At 50.9% G+C, this 24379-nt stretch overlaps 4 protein-coding genes and 1 long non-coding RNA gene across 30 annotated transcripts in view; 1 reads left to right on the top strand and 4 right to left on the bottom strand.

Annotated features, from left to right (window-relative positions):
* Nucleotides 1–10371, bottom strand: part of ATP8B2 (ATPase phospholipid transporting 8B2) — a 22662-nt gene extending 12291 nt beyond the window's left edge. Inside the window, exons 1-12 of one of the 5 annotated variants that reach the window (XM_067727913.1) lie at nucleotides 10207–10371; nucleotides 7681–7748; nucleotides 6754–6936; nucleotides 5390–5448; nucleotides 4913–5026; nucleotides 4694–4792; nucleotides 4359–4420; nucleotides 4185–4257; nucleotides 3835–3905; nucleotides 3495–3574; nucleotides 2090–2248; nucleotides 1786–1874 (exon numbers count right to left, since the gene is read on the bottom strand). In XM_067727913.1, coding sequence (XP_067584014.1) covers nucleotides 1786–1874; nucleotides 2090–2248; nucleotides 3495–3574; nucleotides 3835–3905; nucleotides 4185–4257; nucleotides 4359–4420; nucleotides 4694–4792; nucleotides 4913–5026; nucleotides 5390–5448; nucleotides 6754–6936; nucleotides 7681–7711 — 1020 coding nt within the window. In that variant the 5' untranslated portion in view covers nucleotides 7712–7748; nucleotides 10207–10371. Of the gene's footprint in view, nucleotides 1–1785; nucleotides 1875–2089; nucleotides 2249–3494; nucleotides 3575–3834; nucleotides 3906–4184; nucleotides 4258–4358; nucleotides 4421–4693; nucleotides 4793–4912; nucleotides 5027–5389; nucleotides 5449–6753; nucleotides 6937–7680; nucleotides 8852–9856; nucleotides 9933–10206 lie in introns of those variants that run through there. The other 4 variants (XM_067727916.1, XM_067727915.1, XM_067727911.1 and 1 more) reach the window with 4 other exon arrangements.
* Nucleotides 9103–23818, top strand: LOC137219426 (uncharacterized). Of its 2 annotated transcripts, none has more exons than XR_010941122.1 (4): nucleotides 9103–9843; nucleotides 16202–20388; nucleotides 21502–22532; nucleotides 22703–23818. It is a non-coding gene; the product is annotated as an uncharacterized lncRNA (long non-coding RNA). The 2 variants fall into 2 exon arrangements; XR_010941123.1 differs by having other exon boundaries at nucleotides 21182–22532.
* AQP10 (aquaporin 10) lies at nucleotides 10977–14097 on the bottom strand. Its single transcript, XM_067727951.1, is given in 8 exon segments — nucleotides 10977–11617; nucleotides 11620–11636; nucleotides 12112–12329; nucleotides 12575–12693; nucleotides 12780–12920; nucleotides 13481–13607; nucleotides 13992–14018; nucleotides 14020–14097. Coding segments are annotated over 8 exon segments (894 nt in total). The 3' UTR covers nucleotides 10977–11450.
* HAX1 (HCLS1 associated protein X-1) lies at nucleotides 19845–22487 on the bottom strand. Of its 2 annotated transcripts, none has more exons than XM_067727943.1 (7): nucleotides 22347–22487; nucleotides 21520–21821; nucleotides 21211–21398; nucleotides 20709–20760; nucleotides 20475–20581; nucleotides 20256–20346; nucleotides 19845–20106 (listed from the first exon to the last, which is right to left on the bottom strand). In XM_067727943.1, the coding sequence occupies exons 1-7, from the start codon at nucleotides 22397–22399 to the stop codon at nucleotides 20021–20023; spliced, it is 879 nt and encodes a 292-aa protein (XP_067584044.1). In that variant the 5' UTR covers nucleotides 22400–22487; the 3' UTR covers nucleotides 19845–20020. The 2 variants fall into 2 exon arrangements, with proteins under 2 accessions (XP_067584044.1, XP_067584045.1); XM_067727944.1 differs by having other exon boundaries at nucleotides 21565–21821.
* UBAP2L (ubiquitin associated protein 2 like) overlaps nucleotides 22560–24379 on the bottom strand; it is a 43576-nt gene continuing 41756 nt past the window's right edge. For 10 of the 20 annotated variants that reach the window (XM_067727917.1, XM_067727919.1, XM_067727918.1 and 7 more), the window contains one exon: nucleotides 23740–24379. In XM_067727917.1, coding sequence (XP_067584018.1) covers nucleotides 24284–24379 — 96 coding nt within the window. In that variant the 3' untranslated portion in view covers nucleotides 23740–24283. Of the gene's footprint in view, nucleotides 22608–23586; nucleotides 23713–23739 lie in introns of those variants that run through there. The other 10 variants (XM_067727920.1, XM_067727927.1, XM_067727934.1 and 7 more) reach the window with 2 other exon arrangements.

Raw genomic sequence — 24379 nt, 5'->3', positions numbered from 1 at the left:
CACTGGTACCCTGAGCCCTTGAAAGCTCAGGCATCTTTTCTTCTTTTTTTTAATAAATTTATTTATTATTTATTGATTTTTGGCTGCGTTGGGTCTTCGTTGCTGCGCACAGGCTTTCTCTATTTGTGGCGAGCAGGAGCTACTCTTCATTGCGATGCACAGGCTTCTCATTGCGGTGGCTTCTCTTGTTGCAGAGGATGGGCTCTAGGCATGTGGGCTTCAGTAGTTGCGGCACGCAGACTCAGTAGTTGTGGCTCGCGGGGTTAGCTGCTCCGTGGCATGTGGGATCTTCCCGGACCAGGGCTCTAACCCGTGTCCCCTGCTTTGGCAGGTGGATTCTCAACGACTGCGCCACCAGGGAAGCCCCTCAGGCATCTTTAAAATGGTGGCATGCTCTAGTGGGAAGCACCCAGAACTAGTGACAGGTTCTAGTCTGTCATTGACCATCACGTGGACCTTCTCTCACGATGTTTTCTCAACTGTATGCTGGGAGGGCTGAAATGGTTGTGTAGCTCCCACTCTGACATCCTAAAACATTTGGGAGACCTCAAAGATGGTAAGAGTGGGGGTGAGTTACTTTCAACATACCAAAGCAGCTTATTAGAAATCACCCATTTACCGGAGCTAAGCCTCTACAAGCTAACGAAAATGCCGGGACTTGCCTGGTGGTCCAGTGGCTAAGGCTCCACACTCCCATCGCAGGGGGCCTAGGTTAAATCCCTGGTCAGGGAACTAGATCCCACATGCCACAACTAAGAGTTCTCATGTTGCAACTAAAGGTCCCACATGCGACAGCTAAGACCCAGTGCAGCCATAAATAAATAAATAAATATTTTTTTAAAAAAATGCCAAGTTTCTGTAATGTTCATTATCTTATACAGATTGCCAAAAAAAGTCTTTTAACCAAGACACAAATTATGTCTTCATAAATGTAGATTTCTTAATAGTCAAAAAACTTATAAAGCTTGGAGTCCTTGAAGAAGGATCATAAGAAAGTTTTGGTGGTTTAAAAGAAAAAAATTGAGACCACTGCGTGATTTCAGACATCTATCTTCAAAGCTGCCTCCACTCTGGATGCTCTGAAGCAAAGCAGGAACCATCCGGATGCCCAAGGACTACCAGGGGGCGATGCAAGCCTTGGCCTGATAGTCTCTCAGACTGGGGTTTCTGCAAACCCTTCAAGGCCAGGGAGGAAACTGTCTCACCAGAGGCTGACCCCAGCTTTTGCAAGCTGGCGTGTGGGGGGCAGGCAGCAGGCAGTGGGAGCACAAGAAGGGGAGGAGAGCCCAAAAAGGAGCTCAAATTTCTAGCCAAACAAGAGAAGGATTCAGGAATTGCCAAAAACTAAAACAGAAACTTTTCCTTTGGGATCCTTTGCTCTTGGAAGTCAGGGGAAAAGACCCTGCTATCCATCCTCCAAATGGAAATTTTTCTTTTAATTCGCTCTCCATCCCCATGAAGGCCTCCTTGTCCCTGGCAAAGCAAACAGAAGGTCACATGCTACACTAAGTCACCATCATAACTGGAATCCAGAGAAGGGAAGATCTGTTTTAACTTTCTTTAAGTTGTTGATTCATGCACGTTCCTAAGGTTTTTTAAATAACATCTTCCAAGTCCAAAAAGAGCCTGAAATAAACACTGTCTTTGAGTGGTTGACCTGCCAGTGGCTTTAAAAGCTAAAACCTGAAGGCTGACTACTGACCAGAGAGGAGAGATGGAAGTAAAGGGACCCGCCCAGGGAGAACCAGAAGGGCAGAGGCAGGAACCACATGTGGGAAGCCTTACCCAGAGCACCAGTGTATTCATTAGGCGATCAATACTTGTTCTCTTGAATTTTGTCCTGCCGCTGTTCTGCATCAACTTAGTGTCAGGACCTAGAAAGGAATGCGAAGGGCTGGGAAAGCCAAATAACAAATCTGCCTCTGGGCTTCTGCCCCGGTCCGCAGACTACAGGACATCAGGGTGGAAGAGAGACACTGGCTGGATGAGAAGCTTGGATCCGGGGCCCACTCAGCCTCCTCCCACATTCCTGCGGGAGGGTGAAGGCAGCAACTCTCGCCCTTCTTTCTTTGGGCCCTAGGAGGCTCACCTGCGAAGATGACCAGCCCGAAGCACCATTCGGTGTTTCGCAGCACGCAGCCCCGCAGCAGCATGTTCTGGTTGCTCAGGGGGAACTTGTTCTCCTTCCAGTAGAGGGTTCCGCTGAATTTGTCCAGCTTATTGTTGGGAGGTTCGCAGATCACTTCACCTGAACAGAAGACAAGAGTGCCCCCGTTCAAGGTGCAGTCTGTAGCTTAACCCCAAGACAGCAACACAGAAAAAGAAGCTGCAGGGAGATGGTGTTACGATGTGAGCCCATCACACACTGCTGGTGGGAGTGTGAACTGATGCAACTTTCTGGGAAAGGAATGAAGCAGCATGAACTCCTATTAAAAGTACACATATCCTCAGACCCAGTAATCCCACTTTGGGGACTCATTCTACAGAAATGATAGCATAGGGCTTCCCTGGTGGCGCAGTGGTTAAGAATCCGCCTGCCAATGCAGGGGACACGGGTTCGAGTCCTGGTCCAGGAAGATCCCACATGCCACGGGGCAACTAAGCCCATGCGCCACAACTACTGAGCCTGCATGCCACAACTACTGAGCCCACGTGCCACAACTACTGAAGCCCATGCACCTGGGCTCTACAACAAGAGAACCCACCCCAATGAGAAGCTCGTGCACCGCAACGAAGAGTAGCTCCCCCTCACTGCAACTAGAGAAAGCCTGCGTGAAGCAACGAAGACCCAACACAGCCAAATTTAAAAAAAAAAAAATGATAGCATAGCTCAAAACAATTTTATTGAAGCATTATTTGAAGAGCAAAAGACTGGAAACAACTGAATAGTCAGGGGAGAGCTGAACAAATTACAATACATCAATTCTATGAAACATTATAGGGTTATGAAAAAGAATGATGTAAATTTCTTTACATAGTGACGTGATAAGATACTTATGATGAATTTAATAAGTACAGAAAGGCGGTTGCAGAGATTTTAGTACAGTATGATCCCATTGATTTATGCTCACGTGTCTGTATAAACAGAGAAAAGTGTGGATGAATACACACTAAACTGCCAGTTAACGTGACTACCTAAGGAGACTAGAATTGGAGGGAAGGAGGGCTTTTTCTTATACATGCTACATAGTTTGTCTTGTTAGAAGGAGCATATATCATTATTCTGAGACAAATAAGAAATAAGAATAAGTTGAATTTCAACATGTACAGCAAGGAGGGAGCTATCAGCCATGAGGATCTCTTGAAATGACCATCAATTCACAAGTAAAGGATAGCCACCTGGCATTCCTGACACCCCTGCCCCCCAAAAACCCAAAAAAGTCCAGAGCGGTGCATAATCACAGGAACAAGAAGCCAAAAAGAGAAGGCACAATTTAAACCCCCAAACCCACCCACCTCCTCTACCTGAAAGCTGCTTCTCCAAAATTACTCACCATCAAACTTGGCAAGCTTACTGATGTCTCCCAATTCCGAGGTGACTGGAATCGCCTGCCGTACTTTCATGTTGGTCTCTCTGGAAGGACAGTGTCCCTGAGGCCTGGTTCCCTTCCCTTCCTCTAGACTCTACCTGGGGGCACCTGACCATGGAGGACCACCACCCCGCCCCCCTGCAGGCATTACTAGGTAGGTAATTCTTTTACACACCCCAAAGGCTTTCTTACCCATCAATTTTCCAAAAGGTACAGAGCCCAGACCTGGGAACCTCTTTCAAAAACAAGCTTGTTACCCCAAAGGAGGCAGAAGGAGATGTGTGACACTGAGCATGCGACTTACCCATCGAGTTCTGCTGTCTCTATGTAACACAGCCCATGGGGCTCACTGCTGGAAAGGAGGAGGAGATCCGCCTAGAAAGAAAACCTAGTGAGAAGGCCAAAGACCCAATCCTCCACCCGCAATGGACTCTTTGATGATCCCTCCTTCCACTAAGCACTCTTGGTTTGCTTAGTCCCAAGCATGTGAATGGCTAGAAAGGAGGCATATTAATATGACACGGAAGCTTCCCACTCAAGAAAGTTTCCTCCCATATGTGTTTAAGAGGCAATAGTCAATCAGGAAAGACTCATCCCTTTCTGCCAAAGTAAAGGGAGAGCACTGTAGGCCTAGAGGGGCACCTTGTCCCTTACCGCCACAAACTGGTTATTTTCTAGCTTGATAATATCACCAACACAGACATTCATCCACTGCTCTTGCTGGAGGCTGAGGCAATGAGAAGATAGAGAAGAGGCTGTCAGTAGCTAGAAAAGTTCCCAGGGGACCCCTTTCTTCCCCAAGGCCCTCAGTCTCCAACAGGCACTCACATTCCATTGATCAGCACCTGAGACTGACGGTTATTCACCTGGTTATCACTCTTGTGGCGGAACTGAAGAGAGGAAAGAAAGGTAAGACACCTTCTCCCGCTCCGAGGGACTTAGATGATCAGTGGAATGCAGAGCATGCTGGGTACTACCTTGTCTACACCTATTCACAGGTCTACTCTCTCCCTGACTCCCCCTCCCTACTCTTGGCCAAGATATCATGGATCTAGCTGGACCAGGTAAGGAATGGCAAGGTCACTGAGGAATTGTGCTGGGTGGAGGAAAGTGAGTTGTGGGGTGGGGGGTGGGAAAAAGGTATAAGAATGAAAACAACTCACATAGTCATCAGTGGCGTCTTTAACAGCTGTGATTGTGAGGACAAGAACCAAAGGCACAATGGTGGTGAACCAGGAGAGGGAGGAGATCTGTGGGATCAACTGAAAAAAGGAAAGAAAAGGCATGCTTCCGAGGCCCCGTCCTCGTTTCCCCTAGACCTTTCTCTTCCTTGACTTTATATCGCTTTGTGAGTTGCAAAGGATTTACCACAGGTCACTTACCTGCAGAATGAGAAGGAACAGGAAGTAGGTATTGGCAACTTCCTGGAACTGCTCAAAGAGGTTGACAGGCAGGAAGGTGAGAATATTGTACTTGGAGGTCTTGATGCAGTTACTCTGTGGCAGTGGGAGAAAAGATAATGAGGCAGCCTCCAACCCCAACCCAGAATGAGACTGAGGCTGCCTCCTCCGTCCACACTTTCCAAACCTCTGTCCCCAAAAGCCAGTGACCAGAGGTGTGGGAGGGCGAAAGAGGAGGAGGGAAGAAAGTCTCACGGGGTCAATGTATCCTGCTTCACTGACAGGTGAAGGCCATGAAAAATTCAGCACACAGCAGGTGGAGAGTGGCGAGGAGGCTGCCTTCCCCTCCCTCAAGCACTCTCCCAGCAGTCAGCCCTGTGTCCCAGCCTAGGACAGAGGGGATGCACCTTTCCCCTTTCTGACTCAGGAGGAGAGCACAGGTGGTCTAGAGCCACTTACCGCATACTGGAATCTCTCATTGTATTCTCGGTCATTGGCCCGCGCCCTCCTTTCTTCTTCTGCAACAGAATGATGCTGCAGTCAGGAGCAAACTGAGGCCTGGCCCAACACCTTGTCAGGCCCACCCCACCCTATGGGTTTTCCACTGAGGGGCCTTGGTTCCTTCCACAGCACACAGTTTTTAAGGAGTTAGCACCACACCTGAGGTGCCACTAAATTCTTCCCTCTAGTCCACCTCTCACCACCAGCCTGACCACTGGGCTCTGCAGGTATTACATTCTCAGGACAAGATGCCTTCTCCTTTCCTCACCAACAACCATCAAGGTCTTCCACTGGGGGGACAGTCAGTTTCTCTCCCCCATCCCTTTAATTAAGGCTGTAGGAATTAACGGCATTGGGTATCTCCAGAGGAACAGTAGCTGAAGACACCAAGCTTCCTTCTCCTGGAAACCCCTGCAGATCAAGCCACGGTACTGCCCTCCTCCTAACCTAGTGGGTGGGGTGGGTGGCAAGACAGAGGGTCACTGTGCCCTGGAACTGCTCTGCGGCAGCATCCCAGCCCCACGTGCAGTCCCCCCTACAGAAGCCTCTGCTTGTCACATGTCATCAGCAGCGGCTTCTGACTGGCCCACAATGACATCATCTTATTTCAAAGCTCATCTTCAGTATGAGCTGAAGGGGGCTGGTCAGGGATATGGGTCATGCAGACTGAGACAGAAATTGAAAGAGGGAGGAATGGGATGTAGTTGAAGCAGTTGCTCTCTAAGCGTAACCTTTCTTGTGCCATCTGCACATATTTCCCCTAAAAAACACATCTGTCACTGAATGACAAATGAACTACACCTATTCTGAACACCCACATATCTGGGACTGCAGGCACCAAGTTCAGGTCCCAGAATATGGGGCTGTCCTAGGAAGTGTTCTCCAGCCCATCTCCCGTGGTCAGGACCATAGGCTGAAAAAGGGGGTACCCTGGTTAGGCAGTAAACATAATGCAAACCGGTCCTGGAGCCAAAGGCAGCATTCCAGACGCCTTCCCTCACCCCCTCCCAAGCCCCCTGCAGAGCACACTGCAGTAACAAAAACCTCAGACCGAAGCATCCTCTGCCTACCCAGAGTGCTCCTTCCCTGCGTGGTCACTTTACTCCCAAAACTTCCCCAGAGGGGACCCCTCAGGCTGAGTGCCTGTGCAGTCACCAAAGACCATGCAAAAGGAGAGGCAGGGACCAAACGCTTCGGAGTCAGGATCTCTGAGTCTGCAGAGGACAAGGGAAGGCTGGGGGAGGCCGGGGACAAGCGAATGTGAGGGAGGAAGGGGGTAAATTACGGGCTCGGGAGAGCTGCCAGTCGCTGCCTCCTGTTACCTGTCGCCCAAGAGGGCTTCTTTCGGCTCCAGGAGGGGGGAGCCCCGGCCCGGGCCCACTTCTCGGGCATCTCCTTGGGGACCGTCATGATCCCAGTTGGAGCGGGGGAAGGGCGGTCTGTCTGTCGGTCTGTCCTCGGCCTCAGCGGCTCCGATGGGACGGCCCCCCAGGGAGGCACCGGAGCTGCGGCAGCTCAGAGTGGAGCCCCGGCCGTGTGGCGCGCGCCCCACCTGCAGCCCCGGCCATCCTCCCGGCCGCCCGCACCCAGCGACGCCGCGCGCTCTGCTGCGCCACCGCCGCCCCCGATGTCCCCCGCGGACGCCAGCGCGCTCTGAGTGGCCCCGGACACGACTTGCACTCCCTGGGCTCCGCCCCCGCCCGCTCCCCCGACTGCAGGGGTAGCAGCCTGCCAGCGCGCCGCGTAGGCGAAAGCCAGCACGGAGTCCCGCCTCCCTCGGCCCGGCCAATGCGGGTGAGGGGACTGCCAGCGTTGTCCGGGGCAACCGCTTTCATCCCACCGCCTCCCACCCCCACCCCCGCCCTCAGGAAAACAAGGAGGACCTGGCCTTGGATGGGAAAATGAGGGGAGGAAACGAAGTGCGAGGACGGAGAGGAGATGGTGGGAACACAGCACCCCGGGCTCCCCAGACCACAGAATAGGAGCTCCAGGTGCCCCAAGATAAGAGTTTATGTGTTTGGGGGTGAGGGGCAGGCACTCAGCACCCTCCTGGGGAAGAACCCAGCTTAGGGAATCAAGGCGAAGAATTCGGTTTCCTAAGGCTCCCCCCAGGATGGATAGGGGCTGCAATCTACCCTCCTTCAGGCTCATTACCTGTCGTCCCTCTTCCTTTGCTCCCTGAGTCATAATAACACCCACTCTTGATGGTCCCAGGGATTCCCCCCGACCCCGCCTCCTGCCTGTCTTACCTGGGGGGCGCTTTTTTGCACACAGTGCCATCTCACCCAGCAAGGTCCCAGCAATCCCATGGGAGACCCTGCAGGAACGTGACATATGCGTGAGGTCAGGAAACTGAGGGTAACCTTCATTCCCCTTTTCAGACTCCTCCTGAGGGTTTTCTTCCCCAGTTCTGACCTTGCCCCTCCCCCAGCCTTCCCCACTAACTCCACAGCAACACTCTGCTCTTACTGCCCTGATAGGTCCCTGAGAAAGAAGAGGGAACTTCCCCACCACCTCCCCCAATGCCTCTGCCTTGGATAACATGAGGTGACTGACCGTTTACAAAAACCAAGACCTGCTGGGAAAGGAAGGGGGCAAAGAGAAGAGGCCAGATATTGACAGAAGGGGCACAGCTCTCAAGGTACCCATCCCAGGGACAATGGATGCCCCATGTGCCCTCCTGGTGGCAGTGAGTGGGTGCCTGTGTTTACTGGAAAGCAGAATTTCCACTAAAGGGTGGGGTTGAGGGAACATGAGCCAGGAAACACCTGGCAGAGCATCAGGAAACAGGGTGGGCAGGCCCCACCCTTCTCAAAAAGCTTATAATCTTCCCATCCCCCCCCCCCCCATTACTGGGGCTTCCATTATCACCTCCTCCAGGGGAGCTCACTTTAGAGGCTTGGCCTTCATTTCCTGCACACAGTCCCCAAACCACTTCCTCTCAGTCTGGGTTAGCCGCCCTTCTGGGCCAGCAAAGGGGTCTTTTCAACCCTGCTGGGGAGTCATCCCTATCTCCCTCTCTCTCTCACCCCAAGCCTAGTCCAGTCAGTCTGGCACTGGGTGAAAGCTCAGGGAGCATCAGTCAGATGGACCTCTGCTTCTTTCTATCTCCCCATGTCCTTCCTCTCACCTAAAAAGGTAAAAGCCCTGGCCTATAAGACAGGGTCACAGAGCCTCATCCCAGCTTAGCTCAAAGGAAGCTGCCAGCGAGGTCCTGGGTCCTCTTGTCCACCTCCTCTTTCTTTGTCTGGGTGGAAAGCCTTCCTACCCCTTGGTTCCCCTGTCTCCAGCCTCCTGGGAACACCCTGCCAGCCTGTCAGCCCTAAGAGATACTAATTGTCTGTCTGCCCAGCCTCTATAATTACACACTATGGCCAAGGCCCTGTCACCCACACCAATTCTTCGTTCACTAAGCCGGACTCCCTTCCTGAACCCCAGTCAGGCATATACCTAGAGCCAGAAGTCCTTTTCCTCTCTGACCCTCCCCAACCCTGGCAACCAAGGGAAGAAGAAAAACCTCATCCACGTTTTCGAGATGCCAAGCCTTCCTACAGGGCCCCCAGCCAGGGTCTCCACCCAGTCTAGAGTATGAGTCATAGGAGGGTGGGGCATGGAGAGGTTAAAAGAGAGGATGCAAGGGTGGGCATCACAAGTTCCATAGCCAGCCCCGCCCTCAGGGAGGGAGGCAATCAAGAAACACTATCAGCCTGAAGATCTGGGTTTGACTCCTATGAAAGAAAGAGTTAATGAAGGAGCCGCACAGGCTGTCAGGAGTCTGGACACCTACCAGGAAAGTTGTTTTACCTCTAAGACCCTGGGGAGACTGAAAGCTGGCTGGCCCCAGACTTCATCCCCTCTGGGGTGCCATAATAGGGAAGGAAAGGGAGGGGTGAGACCTGGGAACAGGGACCCTCTCTCACTTCTCCTTCCCAGTCTCACACAGCCTGGGTTTTCTGAGCCCAGGCCCATTAGCCACGTGGCTCTGCCCCGTCACCCTGCCCCAGCCCCCTCTGCAGCCACATTTGGGATAAAAATAGCCAGCTCTGGGAAGAAGGCAATGCTCCATGGAGGAAAACGGCTCCTCCTCTAGGCCTGGCCCCTGCTCCCCTCCAGCCCAAACCCAGGAAGCCTGACCCCTTCTTTTAGAGGAAGCTGGCAGGGATATTTATGGGCAGGTCAGGGAAACAGAAGAGAATGGAATCCAAGACCCCCGGCTCACTTGCCACCAACGCCTGGCCACTTTCCATGGCCAAGGACAGAATCCAGGACTCTCCCCCAGCTCTGGACTCCCAGAGCTAGCACCTCGCCTTGCACCCTTGGTCTTCCTCACGCACAGAGACCTCCACCTTACAGAGACAACGCCTACCACCCCCAAACTCCCTTCTCCAGGCACCCAAACCCTCGGACCCCGGGTACTCCCCTCACCCCCACGACTCTGGCCGGTTCTCCCCTCTCCGCTGCTCCATAAGCTTCTCCTCCACACTCCCGCGCCCCTTTGCTGGTCTCCACGCGCCCATTCAGCACCCCACCCTCCCATCCTGCGGACGGCCTCCCGAATCTCCCCCACCCTTAGGCACCCAACACCATCTTCTCTCCAATCATCCACTCCCCCTCCTCCGTCTCACCGCAGCTCCGACTCCCTGTCCCCTGTCCTCCCCTGCCCACACCCCCCGCCCCGGCCCCTCCAGTCCCGAGTCCGCGTCCGCAGCAGCATCTCCCCCTGCCCTCCCGGCCCCGCGCTCCTGGGCTGCTGCCCCCGCCTTGCCAAACCTCACCTCAGCGCTCAGCGCTCGGCGCCCGCCCCGGCGGCCACGTCCTGCCCATGCCGGGGGCTGGGGCGGGGGGCGCTCGGCTCAGCTCCCCGCGGGCTCCCGCCCCCCCAGCTGCAGCCCCTCTCCCCCCAGGGCCTCAGCCCGCTACTTTGTGTCAGTTTCGGCCACGGCGGGGCGGAAGTGACGGAGGTGGCGGGAGAGGGCGGGGGGCGGGAGGGGGTTTTGGGGAGGGATGAGGGAGAGGGAAGGCGGGAGCCGCCATCTTTGTGCGGGGCAGGGGGAGGGTCTTAACCCCTCTGATGCTCCTCCGCAGTGTGAGGCCGCTATCCCCGTCCCAACCACTCTCCGATCCATCCCCGGTCAAAAAAAAAAAAAAAAAAAAAAAAGTCTGGAGGCGAGATAGCGCTGAGATTTTTTTTTTTGGAAAAAAAGGAAACAGAAGAACTCTGTTTATCTGCTAATGTGTGAGAGACTTAGGGGAGCGGTGAACGACGAGAATTTTCCTCCGCACCAGCTTTCTTTACCCCTACGCTCATTCCCTCTGTTCCTTCGCCTTCTCTCCTCGCCCTGGCTCATCTCACTGTTCACCCTCTCCTTCAATGACACAGCCCGGAATGTCTAGGTATTGGGTCAGTGCGTCAGTTTCTCCCGCTTGCTCTCCCAGTCTCCAGGCGCTTGCATGCCTGTGTTCCTTCGGCGGCCCTCCCTTTTTTCCCCCACCACGCCCCCTTGGTGGAGGCGGCTCCCCGTACCCCTAATTACTATCTGCGGGGTGCTGAATCTCTGCGAGGCGCCCCAGTGAGCGGAAAGGCGGGCGGCGCTGAGGTTACGAGAGCAAGGAGTCAGGCAGTGGGGACCAAGCTTTGGAGGAAGTCCCCTGGGTTATGCCCCGCAGTAGATGGTCGGCCCCCACGATCCTGCGGATTCCCGCAGCCTTCCCAATCCGGGTTCCAGGGTGCGCACCCTCTGGCGGCTACTTTGAGGAACTGCGTTCCTGGAAGTCCAGGGTCCGAAAACCTGCCTGGGGCAGGAGGCGATGAAAAGCCTAGGTCCCTTACCTGATCCTCTTCAATTCTCCCTGTCCAGGCATCCTCCCCAGTTTAGGAGGAAGCGATGCCTAGATGAATAAACGGAGAAGCTGCCCAGGTCCTGGTGTATTAATAAAGAGAACAAACATCTTGTCACCAGGCATGGGTCTCTGGCCCTCTTCAGTGTCCATGAGGGAGGTGAGGACTGTCATGTCAGAATCACAGCTTACTCTCCTGCACCTGAATTGCGGCAGGACTTTCCGAGTCTGAGGCTTCAGGTTGGGCACACTCTAAATCCTGAGCTGGCTCTGAGTGTTCAGGATGGTGCAGAGCCACCAGCCGCTAGTGTGTGGCTGTGCTAAGTGTGGCCCTCCCTAGAGGGCCTACCACCAGCCATTGCCAGCGCTACAAGAGAAGATCAGAAGGGCGATATCAGGGTGAGTCCCTTAGCCTTCCCTCTGAAGAACTGGCGGTAGTAGTAAGAGAACTCCCTAAAGCAGTTCCTGGGGTGATAGACACCAGAAAGAAGGTGTCTTGGCACCAGAGCATAGCACTTAAAGAGGAGACTCCAGGAGAGCTTGGTCCAGCCTCTTGCCTTAGGGAAATATCTGAATATCTGTGTTTTGTTGATGAGATTACTAATGTCCAAACAGGTAATGTGATGTGCCCAAGAACACAACCTCTAAATGTCACTGTTTCAATGAAAAGAGTGGAGGGGGAGGCAGGGGACAAAAGAGAAAGGGAGAACTTGGGCTTAGAGGAGGTTCACTGTCCTAAGAGGCCAAGAGAACTATTTAAAAGGAAGATCTGGGGACCAAGGCTTAGAGCCTTTAGCAGAGGGATGAGTGGAAGGACAGCACCAGGGCAGGCCGTCTCTCACCTGAAGACTTCAGGGCCCCAGCCAGCCACGTAGGTGAAAAGCCGTGGGTCGAGGTCCCAGGCAGGGTTGATTGGGAACCCACAGCTGGCACCCATGGATAGCCTGATGGCCAGGATCAGCAACCCCACTACCACAGGCTCCACACGCGCAGGCACTCCCTTGTTCCGTGTGTCCAGGATGGCTAAGATCCCCACAGTCAGCATCCAGGTGCCCAGAACCTTGGAGTGGACAGAGGCAGAGGGGCTCCCATCAGCTGTCAGGTGCTCCATCTGCCCTATCCCACCCAAGCACTCCAGGCTACCACCCCACGTCATCTGACTTTGTCCAACACAGGCAGCTGGGGAAGGTGAGGTGCAAACATAAATGCAACCCCACATCCCACCCAGAGCCTGAACAATAGGCTGAGGTCCCGGGGGACAAGGGCAAAGGTTGTGGCTTTCCCAAATCACCCCCTCATGCCTACCTGATCCAGGAAGCCATTGCTCAGGGACAGATAGGGGGCAGGGTAGGTGACAAAGATGGAGGCTGTCTCCTTGGGACCAGTCACTGTCAGGTTCCCACCTGTATAGTTCTGTAGGGCATCTGCAGGGTCATCTTTGCTCATTCAAAACTGCTCTAAGGCACCCTTGCCCACACACAGGTGTCCCCAACCCTGTTCTCTCTGTTACCATGATAGAGAGCATACACCTATGCTCCAGAGGCACAGAAAGCGGATAGCAACTGCACCAAGGAGTAAACGGGAAACTTGACCCAGGGGAGGCATCCCAGGAGGCACATGACCAGGGAGAAGGCTGGATTCAGGTGGGCCCCTTCAAAGATCAAGAAAAGAAAACCAATATCCATTGTGTCACTGCCAGGCACTGTCACCAGGTAACACTGCTACTCCTCCCCACAACTCTTAAGAAGACAAATGTTACTCTTCCCATCATATAGATTAGGAAGTTGAGGCTCAAGGAGGTTAAGCAACTTGTCAAGGTCACACAGTGAAGCCAAGTTTGAACCTGAGTCTGTCTGCTCTTTCCACTACAGCACTTGACGCAATGTGTGCCTGGGGGACGAGCAGGTGAGGTCCTGAGCAGAGGTGAACCCCCAAGGGCTTAGGTGGGGGACAGAAGAGGAGAGTACTTACCCTTGATGCTTTGCCATAGATCTCCATCTATGTGAGTGGAGGATTAATGTGAAGAAGCGGGATGGCAAGATACAGAAAGGGAAGGGACTGGACTGGGCCAAAGGCATATCTCAGTCCAGGTCACTGGTCAAGCTCAAGGAGATAATATCTATGAGTCACCAAAGGATCTGCCTTTTCACAATTACCACACTCAAGTACACAATCCTACCCCGTCTGATGACCAGACCTCACCCTCCTTACCTGAGACATTACCACTGATGTAGATGGCTAGCCTAACACCCAGAGAGCTAGCCAGAAACATGATGAAGAAGTTGCCTTTTGTTCCTCCACTGGTGACAGCCTGGGCCAAAGTCCCCTGTATGAGGAGCTGGTAGAGAGAAGGAAGATGAGGAAGAGGGAACCAAGAATAAGGAGCCTGGTGGACCAACAGGAGAGAGAGACTGGGAAGGTGAGGGGAGTGGCCAAGAGAGATGAATGGACTTGAGAGATCAGCAAGAAAAAGCAGAAAGAGGGAAGGGGAAAAAATGGGAGAAGCAGAGAAAGAGTAAAGAAAGGGGAGGAGGATAAGAGATGGAAAGGGACAGGCATAAAAATGAGGGAGTAGGAGAGGGATAAAAGGGACAAGAGCGGGGAAAAAGAGAAATGATGGAGAGTTGAAGCGGGACACCAGGAGGAAGAGATAAGGATGCTAGGAGGAGCCAGAAACTTTTGCCCACCTCCCCTCTTTCCTTCCCCCAATTACCCTGCCTACTGTGAGCACAAACACACCCAGAAACTCTGGCCAGGCACTGCCGGGCCAGGATGCTGTGGATCTGAAGCCGGTCCTTGACTTGGGCCAGGGACTGAGTGTAGGCCATGGTGGGGACACCTTATCTCTGGTTACCACTCCCTCTGTCTGCATAGGTGCACTGCTGCTACACAGCTTCTGCCTGTCAGGGGCAAAGATAAGGAAAAGACTTTAAAACCAATTATCTCAGTTACTGAACAGCAGCTAATGTCTGTCTGTGCATGAGTGGAAGCTAGGGAGGGAGAAGGTCTATGGGCAGTCTCTGTGCACAACTAGAGCCTGGAGTTTGCCCAGCCTCTGTCTCCTCTGTCTCTCATCCCCAGTCCTCCCAGGAGGAGCCTCCCCTTATGCTGAAAAACTGGGAGGAGTAGGCTGCTTCATGTACATTAGTTCTCTTGGTGCTCAAGACAGCTGTGGAAAGTAGTATTGTACTATCGCTCCTGCTCTGCGGATGAGGATACTGAGAGAGCCTTAGAATTCCCCAGGCCACACAGCTAGTTAACAGCTAAGTTTGAATTCAAATGCAGGTCTTCTGACACTCCCTCTGATATTCCACAATACCCCTCATGTGGAACGTGAAGTCTTCCCCCAAACCATTTGGATGCTTGGGAAATTCAATATGCCTCCAGAGAGACTGGGCTGAAGACCGCAGGCTGCAGGAATAAAACCCACATAAGGAATGCTTGTACTTTGATGCAGTATCACCTTGACTAGAGAATGCTCTGTCTTTGTGTCTCTTGCCATGGCTCCAGATGAGGGCTTCATGCCCACGCTGAGCTCCACCTCCCCTTCTCTGGATGCTTGCCACTCTTATTCTGCTTAAGACAGCCACTTCCTACTTCTTCATATCTCAAGCCTCTAATTAAGATTCATTCAACTATGAATCAAGCTCTAGACCCTGGGGAAACAGTGGTAAACGAAACATAGCTCCTGCCCTCTTAGAGCTGATGCTCTAGTAGGTGGAAACAGACAATATACAGATTTTAAAAATACTGATATAGTTTATGAGGTTCTTGAGAGCTGGGCTATATAATCCTGGGGGCTCTAGCACAGTCCTGGGCACATCTCTGTGACATAATACTTCTTTACTGGCTTTAGCGGATATTATAGTGCTCCACCCAGGTCCCCTTTTCAGGGCTAATGCACCCACTCCCCAGCTGCTGGGAATAACAGATGCTGATAGCACTCAGCTACTTCCCTCATGGCAGTGACTTCTGTGGCAGGGAACTGCTTCAGCCAAGGTCACGTGTCCTCCTATAGGATCCACATCAATGAATGGTTGATGCAGGGATTCAAAGACCGAGGGGAGTTTGGTAGCGTTATACATAGAACTGGATGCCGAGAGTGCTGGACCAAAGGAAGTGGAACATAAAGTTAGATGTGGAAGAATTTATTGATAAGGGAACACTCTCCTGGGATTTAGGATTTAAATCCTGGCAAGATCCGTGGGATGTGGGGTGAATACACTTCTAGGAGGCTTGGGGAAAATGATAGCTCATGCTAAGAAAAGTAAAAATGCCTAAACAAGTCATTTACATTGATGACCATTATTGAAAAATGGGAGAATACTCAGACATTTTGAGGATTTTTGGACAAAGGATCTGAACTAACATTGACAGCTGACAACCCAAAGCTGTACCACAACCCCTTGTTAGAGTAGGAGCATATGGGGTCCAGATAATAAATGGAGTCCTGGGCTCAGGTCTGGTTCACAGGATATTCACTGAGACCAAGGATCCACCAGGTGGTCACTTCCTTGACACCCCAACATATAATTGAAATGGACATTCTTTGAAGTTGCAGAACACTCATATTGGTTTCTTGACCTGTGGAGTAAGTGATGAAGGCCAATTAGAGGGCTGAGACTACCTCACACCAAGATAATAAATAAAAACAATACCATATCCTAGGGTAAATGGAAGAGATTAGTGCCACCCTCAAAGATGTAAAGAACATAAGAGAGGTGGTCCCTTTCATACCACCAGTTTGGCTCCTACAAAAACCAGATAGATCATGGCAGATGGCAGTGGTCTACGGTAAAATTATTCAAATAGTAACTCCAATTGCAATTGTTGTGTCCCAAATGGTAACTTTATAGAGCAGTTTAATACAGCCTCTGGTTGGTAGTATGTAGCCATTAATCTGGTGAATATGTTATTTTGCATCCCAACCAGATCAGAAAGGAGGATCCCAAGGAATTTCATCCACGTGGGAAGTCTAGTGATAAACACTTATGGTCTTACCCCAGGACTATGTAAACTCTCTGGTCCTCTGTCATAATATAATCTGAAGGGAGCTTGACTATCTGGACATTTTGAAGAACATCATATTTGTCCACTATACAATGGACCCTTGAACAACACAGGTTTGTACTCCTCGGGTCCACTTACATGTGGATTTTTTTCATTAAATATGTATTACAGTACTACACGATCTACAGTTGGTTGAATGCGAAGATGCAGAACCACATATACAGAGAGCTAACTGTAAAGTTATACTTGGATTTTTTTTGGGGGGGGGTCTGCGAGACATGTGGGATCTTAGCTCCCTGACCAGGGATCGAACCCGCACCCCCTCCAGTGGTTAAGGCAAAGTCTTAACCACTGGACCTCCAGGGAAGTCCCTGGAGGGGACTTGGATTTTTGACTGGGCAGATGGTCAGAGGCCCTAACCTCTGCGTTGTGCAAGAGTCAGCTCTATATGTAACATCATGCTAATCAGATAAGAAGAGGAAGAAATGGAAGTATATTGGAGGCCCTGGAAAGATAACATGTATTCAGAAGGTGGGAAACAATCCTATAAAGATTCAGGAAACTGCCACCTTGGTAAAGTTTTGAGAGGTCCAGTGGTCTGGGACATGCTGGATATCCAATCTGAAGTAAAGGACTGATTATTGCATCTCCTACCTTCCACCACTAAGAAGAAAACACATCACCAATCTACTTAGGATTTAGGAGCGATGTATTTCACACTTGAGAATACAACTCTGACCATTGAAGGCTGTCAACTTCGAGTTGGGCCAAAGCAGAAAAGGCCTCTGCAGACATGTGACCCAGCAGACCCAGTGAGACTAGAGTATCTGTAGTAGGAAAAGATACCGTGTGTGGTTTGGCAAGCTCTAATAGGAGAATCATAATGTAGACCCACAGGGCTCTGGAGCAAAGCCATGCCATCTGCAGCAGAGATATACATACCTTTTGAAAAGCAGCTCTTACAGTGCTTCTGGGCTCCAATAGAGACAGAGCATCTGATTACAATTCATCAAGTGACCAAGTAGCCAGAACTGCCCATCACAAGCTGGGCTCTGCCTAATTCTCCATGTCATTAGGAAGGGTGGGCCCAGCAAGAACACACTGTAAAATGAAAGTGACATCTTTGGGTTCAGGCATAAGCAGGATCAGAGGGCACAAGCCAGCTGAAAAGTAAGTGGCCCAGACTCATGTCATTTACCAGGCATCTCTCCCTCAGCTCACATGACCCTATTGGGGATTGTCTTAGTCCATTCAGGCTGCTATAACAAAACACCATAGACTGGGTGGCTTATAAACAGAAATTGATCTCTCACAGCTCTATAAGCTGCTGATTCCAAGATCAAGGTGCCAGCGGATTCGGGGTCTGGTGAGGGCCCACTTCCTGGTTCATAGACAGCTGTCTTCTCACTGTGTCCTGAGGTGGCAGAAGGAGCAGGGAAGCTCTCTGGGGTCTTCTATAAGGGCACTAATCTGATTCATGAGGGCTCTACCTTCATAACCTAATCACTTCCCAAAGGCCCCACCTCCAAATACCATCACATTGGGGGTTAGGTTTCAACATATGAAATGGGTAGAGGGGGGCACATTCAGTCTATGACATGTATCCCTTGTGAAGAGGGATCAGAGAAGAAATAAGCTTGGTTCAGACATGAGTTGGCAGTTTGTGGGCAAAAGCCAAAAATTGACTGCTGCTGCATTGCAACAAATCAAGAGTGGCCTTGAAAGACAGTGGTGAGGGGAAATCCTCCCAGGGGACAGAGATTTGGACAGCACATCTGGTCATCCACTTTGCGTGGAAAGAGAAGCTAAGAACATACACAGTCACAACTGGCCTGGTTGTTTGGTCAGGGGCTTGAAAAGACAGAGTGGAAGATCAGGGACAAGAAAGTCTGAGGATGGACCTATGGGAGTAGTCTTGAAGTGTAAAGGTCTTTGTATTATACGTTAACGCCCACCAGAAAGCATCCATCACAGATGCACTGAACAACCAAGCAGGAAGAATGACTTAGCCACTGCCTGTCATCAGCCACCCACTTCTGAACAATGAATACACTGAGTAGAGTAACTGGTGGTAGGATACAGGCTATGCACAGGCCCAACAGTGTGAGCTCCTACTCACCACGGCTCAGTTAACCACTGCTGTGGCCAACGTGCAATCTGCCATTAACAAATACCAACACTAAGTCCCTAATACAGTGCTATCTCTCGAGGAGAGGAAGCAGACACTTAGGGACAAGGACACTAGATTCCCCATCACTTTTGACTGGGATTGACACTTACTCTGAGTATAGGTTTGCCTTTCCTGCCCATAGGGTCTCAGCTAATATCACTCTATAAGGACTTATAGAGTACTTGATCCGTTAATGTGGGATCCACATTATATAATTTTTAAAATTTTATTTATTTTTTGGCTGTGTTTTGTCTTCTTTGCTGTGCACGGGCTTTCTCTAGTTGCGGTGAGTGGAGGCTACTCTTCGTTGAGGTGTGCGGCTTATCATTGCAGTGGCTTCTCTTGTTGCAGAGCATGGGCACTAGGGCACACGGGCTTCATTGTCTGGGGTATGTGGACTTCAGTAGTTGTGGCTCACGGGCTTAGCTGCTCCACGGCATGTGGGATCTTCCCGGACCAGTGATCAAACCCGTGTCCCCTGCATTGGCAGGCAGATTCTTAACCACTGTGCCACCCGGGAAGTCCCTGAAAACTATTTTTTTTTTTTGGTTGTGTTGGGTCTTCGTTGCTGTGTGCGGGCTTTCTCTAGTTGTGGCAAGCGGGGACTACTCTTCACTGCAGTGCACAGGCTTCTCATTGCAGTGGCTTCTCTTGCTGCAGAGCACGGGCTCTAGGTGCGTGGGCTTCAGTGGTTGCAGCATGTGGGCTCAGTAGTTGTGGCTCACTCACGGACTCTAGAGCACAGGCTCAGTAGTTGTGGCGCACGGGCTTAGTTGCTCCACGGCATGTGGGACCTTCCCGGACCAGGGACCGAACCCATGTCCCCTGCACTGGCAGGCGGATTCTTAACCACTGCACCACCAGGGAAGTCCCTACATTTACATCTTGAGTTTTTCTATCTGGTATGAGGGAATGTTCTAATCTACTTGTTTTACATGTGGCTGTCCAGCTTTCCCAGTAGCACTCGTTGAAGAGACCAATAATGTTTTGCTAGTTATATTTTCCCTAATATATACAAAAAAATAAAAATAAAAACATAGCCAGTAAAGGAAAACATATTTGCCCATGTACTTCATCAAATTATCTCATGAACTACCCAATCATAGTGCTCCCACACCTACGGAAGCAGTTTTTCCTCTACACTTATACACATACTTCCTTTTTTTTAATCTAATGCATCTCCATGTAGAAATTTCCCTGGAATTATCACTAGTTATCTTATCTCTTCATAAGGAAAATCATCTTCTAGAGATACCTGACCCTTACTTATCAAAATCAGGTTTTGGAAAGTAAAGCAAAAAATTAAGAAATAATTTTTTGTGGGCCAAGTTAATTTGGGAAGCCCTGGATAGTGTGAGAAAGTGGAACAGCCATGACAAAGCCAAGACTAAGGAATTAGCATAAATAAAGGTTTTATTGGTCAGTCTGGGTGAGTGACATACTGACATACCCCCAATTCACTGTTCCACACACCCAAGGTGCTGACGTGGCAGGAGGAGAACTAAGCCCATTGCTGGTGAGCAAAGGGTGGGAGGCGAAAAGAACCTAAAGGCCTCTGAGGGTTAACAAGGCTACCGGGACCGGAACCAACGTCCTAGGAACAAATCCAGGATGGAAAAGGCATCATCCAGGGATGGAGGTGTTGGTGATTCTGGACCTAAGGAAGAAAGTGATACACAGAGGCTAAATGAAAGAGACTAGACAGGGGCAAAGGAGAATAATAATGTTAAAGGGTAGGAGGATTAAGGGTTTCCCTTTCCCGAGGAATTAAGAAATGGATCCCTTTGATTCATACTCTTTACTTACCATCTCTAGGAGAGCCACCTGCTTCTTGATGGGTTACTGTGGTCTCTTTCCGGCCCTCACTGTCCACCACAGTCCGGCGCTCCTCTACTGTCTACAAGGAGAAGCCCCCACCATATCCCTAACATCACTAAAGGTGAGTTAACTGATTTCTTTACATAGGTCTCCCTTTCCAGAACATTCTCTGACCATAGTTCCCTTTACCCGTCTCTCCCAACTCACCCCATCTGGCTTAGTGATCTTAGTCACAGAGATGCTCTTGAAATAGGATTTGGGCTGGGGCTGCAGAACTGGGCCAAGGCCCTCCTCGGAAACCTGGGTATCAAGATCTAGAAGGGCAGAGAGAGGAAAGAGGAAAGAAGGAGTCCAAGGGAAAGAAGGGAACAAGCGTAGCCGGAAGAAATTTCAGGGAGGGAGAACAAAGGGCTGGTAAATGTCCTTTCCCTCCAAACTCACCATTGTCCTCTCTGGCTCTAGAATGGGGGGTCACAGGCCACGTATCATCAAACTGCAGAAGAAGCCAAAGTAGGTCAAATGACACCTTTCAATCAAATTTGAGGGGGTCACAGAACCCAAACTATTTCCAAGTTCCAAAACTACTTTTCCTCAGCAGAAATAATCCCAGCCAGGATAGCTTTATTTACTTACACCTTCCACCTTCCTACCTGTTTTATGTATCCCTCTACCAAAAAGCATTCCTCAACTGATACTTTTCTGTCCTCCCTCAAGAAATCTGCTTTGTCCAAGAATCATCTGGACCAATTTTTTTAAACAAAAAGCAGAACTCACATTTCCCCCCAAAGAAAATCCTACAAGAAGCTTAATACAGAAAACATATAAATACACCAAGTGGAGGGCCTAGGACTCCAACCCAAGACTGTTAAGATTCCAACAAGGTTTCCAGTCTTTGCAGTCAGTTTTCTCCACAGGCTCCCACTTCAGGCCCAGATGTACTCACCCTATGAAAAGGTCTCTGGGAGCCCCAGCCTGGTGCTGGTTTGGAGGATTCAGTTCTTGCGTCACTCTCCAAGGCCCCACGAAAGATCCTAGGCTGGTGACTATCTGGATACTTAAGCATTGAGTCCCGAAGCGTCTGTCCTTCCTGCTGTCTCTCACCAGGTGTCTCTGACTCAGGACCTGGAAGTTCTGCAGAAAGGTGGCAGGTGGATGCTGGGGACTTGGACTCTTTTAAATCTCCTTGAAATCATCAGTTTTCTCACACTTCCCAACCCCCAACTACTCTCTGCAGGTTCCTTTTTTCACCCACCGACCCAGCAGAAACCACAGGTTCTCCCCCGGGGCATCCACACACCAGGAGGGCGGGAAGGCAAGGTCCAGGCCCCCATCTCGCTGAAGATGTTATTGAAATCCCGTACTAGGTCATCAAAGCCGAAGTTATCGTGGAAACGCATCCCTCCTCCTGGGCTGAAGCTGAAGCCGAAGCCAAACTCCTCGGGGGGCTGGGGACCCTCAAATCTCGAGCTCCCACGGCCCCACGTGGCTCCTTCTTCTTCCTCATCATCTTCATCTTCATCGCGAGTCATCCCTCCAAAAAAGGGATCTCTGTGGCTAGGGGTGGAGGCAGATCGGCCACCAAGATTTCAGCACTACTTAAACCATAAAATCAGCTAATGGGTGACAAAGTGAGACAAGAGTTGCGATCTAGGAAGCTGAAGTGAGGGTTAAGAGGACTGGCCATCGGGTTTATTTTGTTTTTATCAAAGTCAGCCCTCACCTCGCGGCTCCCCCAAACGCTTCCGCTCGGCTTTTCTTCACTGTTCCCCAGCCCCTCCCTTCTCTCCCAAGGTCCTGCTCACTTGCTCATTGTTCTCTTCCCCAAAGCCCTATTGTCTTCCCCACCCGCGCCCCTGTTGCATCACCCCAGACTGGAGAAAGGTTTAAGCGGCTGTTTCCTCTCCTCTTAACGACTGCCCTGGTTACTGTCGCGGGGTGAGCGCTCAATGTTGACTTCCGTTCTCTCCGCAGGAATTGAAAGAGTAGGGAAAGGGATGTTTTTCCAAAAATAGGGTGTCAAGGGTCAAGCTCACCTCAGAGGATCCCGCCCCACCTTGTCTGGCCCGGACCCGCTCTCACCTCCGAGGTCCAGAAAAGCCGAAAAAGCCCCGAAAGAGGTCAAAGAGGCTCATTCCCGCAGTGGGACTCGAACTTTCGAACCCCACAGCTGGGGGTAGCCAGAGCTACGCTGACGGAAATTGAGCGAAGCGTCAGACCACGCTACCGGAAAGCAAGCCTGCGATCGGACACTGTCGTAAAACGACCGTAAGCCGGACTGGGTGGGGGGGGGCAGGGCGGACGGGCCTATCACGTTCCAAAGGCTTTCTCTTTTACTGTTTCCTGTGAAGGGAGCGGGCGTACTGAATTTTCATTTTACAACGATCACCTGCCTCCTAAGTCAATTCTCCTTCCTGCCGATCAACCCGCTCCAACAGGGTGTTTCGAGGGTTTGACACTGGATGGCACCGGAGGCAGCCGCCAGAGGGCAGCCCACCCGCACAAATGAACCGGACCGAGACCCACCCTCACCGCCGGCTCACCAACCCATGGACGACCAGTCTTCCTTCTAAACCCACCTCGGCCCTTTCCTCCGTCCAGTTTGTTTCTTGACTGATACAAATAAAGTCTAATATTAATTAGAGGGATGGACAAAATGTTGCATTAAGCTTCTTCTAGTAGTGACTTCCCCAGAGTTGAGTAAAAGATAAAAACAGAGGAACGCATGGATTTAACTCCATCTCTCCAGCTATTAAGGATTTTGTCATAACTATACGGGAGTCTCCTAATTCTTTCAGGCAGGGTCTGCAACCACCAGGATAAAGACTTTGTAAGAGAGCAAGGGAAATCTATTGAAGTGTCTTGGGAGAGAATCTGGGGCTATAAGTATCCCCTTTTTCGGGTCAATGACTTTAAAAGCCTCCCCCTCCCTGTACCCCCACCTCCATCCCAACCCTGGCCTTGCTCTAGACTCCTTTTCAAGGGGTTGGATATTAGCTACTTGAAGTGAAAGCACTCAAGAAGTAAGAACTACTGCTTCAGTTTTGCTAGCCAACAGTGCATGTTGCCCTCATTTCTTCCCAGTTCATTTGCCTGGATCCATCTAAATTACACTTTGATTCTACAAAGCCATTTCTTTCAACTCCTGCTTAACCCTTTCCCTTTCCACCCAATATCTGCTATCCCTTCACTGCCTAAAATCTGCTGTAGATCTGGAGGAAATGAAGATTTGCAGTGATTCTTTCCAGGCACCACGCTGTGTAATTCTTAGGGGAGGGGGGGAAGGGAATGCCCTCAAGGGCAAGATACTAGCACATTAAGGTCAGAGGAGTTCTTAAAGGGCGAAGATTTCATTTTATTCCACTGCCTTCGGGGCCTGCTAGAGAAGGCCCAGTTGGTACAGTAATACTTATTCATCAAGCTGGTCATCGACGAGACTGAGGATATCCTAGACGGAGCAAGAATGGGCAGAGGCTGAAGGTAGAGGTTTTCTTTTTATATATACAAGACACATTAATCCATTAAATTTGAGGACACAGTACAAAAAAAAAAAACACTTCAACTAATTCATCTGACAATGCTGTTCATATTCATGACGCCATTTTTTTGTTGTTGTTGTTGTTTTGTTTCCTAATAATAAAGGAGGAGACTTAGGGCTGTTGGGCTGATATATATTTGGGGGTCCCCCCTCCCTACCTCACCCACACACCACCAGGGTGAACAGGAGGAGGAGAAAGGAGGGCAGGGCCCACAGCAAAGTTTCATAATCTTGAATGCAAGGGGGGAGGAGGAGAGGAAAGGAAGAAAAAAAAGGAGAAAATACAAATCCTATAATACATACAACAGAGTGGGGATGGTATGGGAATGGGACAGACATGAAGCTGAGGCATGGGATGGGCCGCTGGGGGTGGGGGCAGTGGAACCCCCCCACATTCCTTTCTCTCTTTGATGCTGTTTCCATAGTTGCCAGGCTGAGAAGCCCTCTCAGAAGATGGGACCGGGAGAAGAGAGTCAGGGCCTCAGTTGGCCCCCCAGCTGTAGCTGTTGTAGGCAGACTTGTTGGTCTGGGGCTTCTGCGGGATGGAGCTGGTCTGGCTACGTTGCCCGCTGCCCGT

Source organism: Pseudorca crassidens, chromosome 2, assembly GCF_039906515.1.
Source record: "Pseudorca crassidens isolate mPseCra1 chromosome 2, mPseCra1.hap1, whole genome shotgun sequence".
In the NCBI taxonomy this organism is placed as follows: Eukaryota; Metazoa; Chordata; class Mammalia; order Artiodactyla; family Delphinidae; genus Pseudorca; species Pseudorca crassidens.
Note: the sequence above shows the minus strand (reverse complement) of the source record. Positions and strands in the feature narration are given on the sequence as shown.